General features: G+C 45.1%; 1 protein-coding gene across 1 annotated transcript in view; it reads right to left on the minus strand.

Moving 5' to 3' along the window:
- TECRL (trans-2,3-enoyl-CoA reductase-like) overlaps window positions 1-679 on the minus strand; it is a 71,988-nt gene extending 71,309 nt beyond the window's left edge. The window contains exon 1 of the mRNA XM_017744252.1: window positions 462-679. Within this exon, the coding sequence (XP_017599741.1) occupies window positions 462-617 (156 nt within the window). The 5' untranslated portion in view covers window positions 618-679. The remainder of the gene's footprint in view (window positions 1-461) is intronic.
- Window positions 680-953: the final 274 nt, after the last annotated feature.

Consider the following 953-nt stretch of genomic DNA (forward strand, 5'->3'; position numbering starts at 1 on the left):
AGCCATCTTGGGGGCAAGGTCAGAGAGATAGACGTGACAAGGAGAGCCCTGAAATTTAACAGCCTGGGAAGCAACACTGGAGGATTATAGGTAAGATATCAACATGCTTCACCATGGGACAAGTTCCTATTGCAGAAAGCAACTCAGTTCCACAGACAGCCTCAAAAATGCTGTAAAATAAAGCCCCTGGTTAGAAACAATGCCCTCTCTCTATATCCAGCTGTAGGAAGTACTCTAAAAGGCTGAAGGTGCAGTTCATATACAAGGGTAAAATGAAAGAAGATTCAGTATCACATCTGCCATCTTCCAGGGCTAGAAATTAAATGGTGGGAAGGGAAAATCCACAGCTGCCTAGTGAGACTTAATGAGGTTATTGTTAGTTCGACAATATGATGAGATACATAAATTCTTTTTTGGGGGGTCTGTGGGGTTTTTTTATATTAATAAGAACCCTGGCTTACCTGTGCTATTTTCCAGCAGGAGGTTGGAGTGTGTCTGCGTTTGAAAGGACGGGGAGGTGTGAATTGACCAGGGTCACACGCTGTGCATGTGTGACAGCCACAGTCTGCCGTCAAGTGTCCCTCTTCCTCTGCACAGCTGCAGAGTTGTGTGGTCATCACTGCCACGCAGAAGACACTGCTCCAGCTGCTTTCTGATGCAGCTTTCCCCTGAGACCAAACCACACACAAGCACCACCTGAGTCCCTCCAGTTTAGAGGTCTTTGTGCCTGAGCTCTTGGTGGTACGTCAGCCCCACGAACAACTGGCTGTGCCTGCAAGCTTCTTTTCAAATAGGAAACCTGCTTTGTTGTTGCTGATGTTAATACAGAGGATCTGGGAGTGTCATTTAAAAAAAGCTGATTTTGCATGCAAAAGCACAACAGCCAAGGAAAAAAAAACTTTTAAAGAGACTTGATCCCTGCCTTTGTAGGTTTATGTATTAGTCTCATGTTT

This window comes from Corvus brachyrhynchos, unplaced genomic scaffold (genome assembly GCF_000691975.1).
Source record: "Corvus brachyrhynchos isolate BGI_N302 unplaced genomic scaffold, ASM69197v1 scaffold229, whole genome shotgun sequence".
Classification (NCBI taxonomy): Eukaryota; Metazoa; Chordata; class Aves; order Passeriformes; family Corvidae; genus Corvus; species Corvus brachyrhynchos.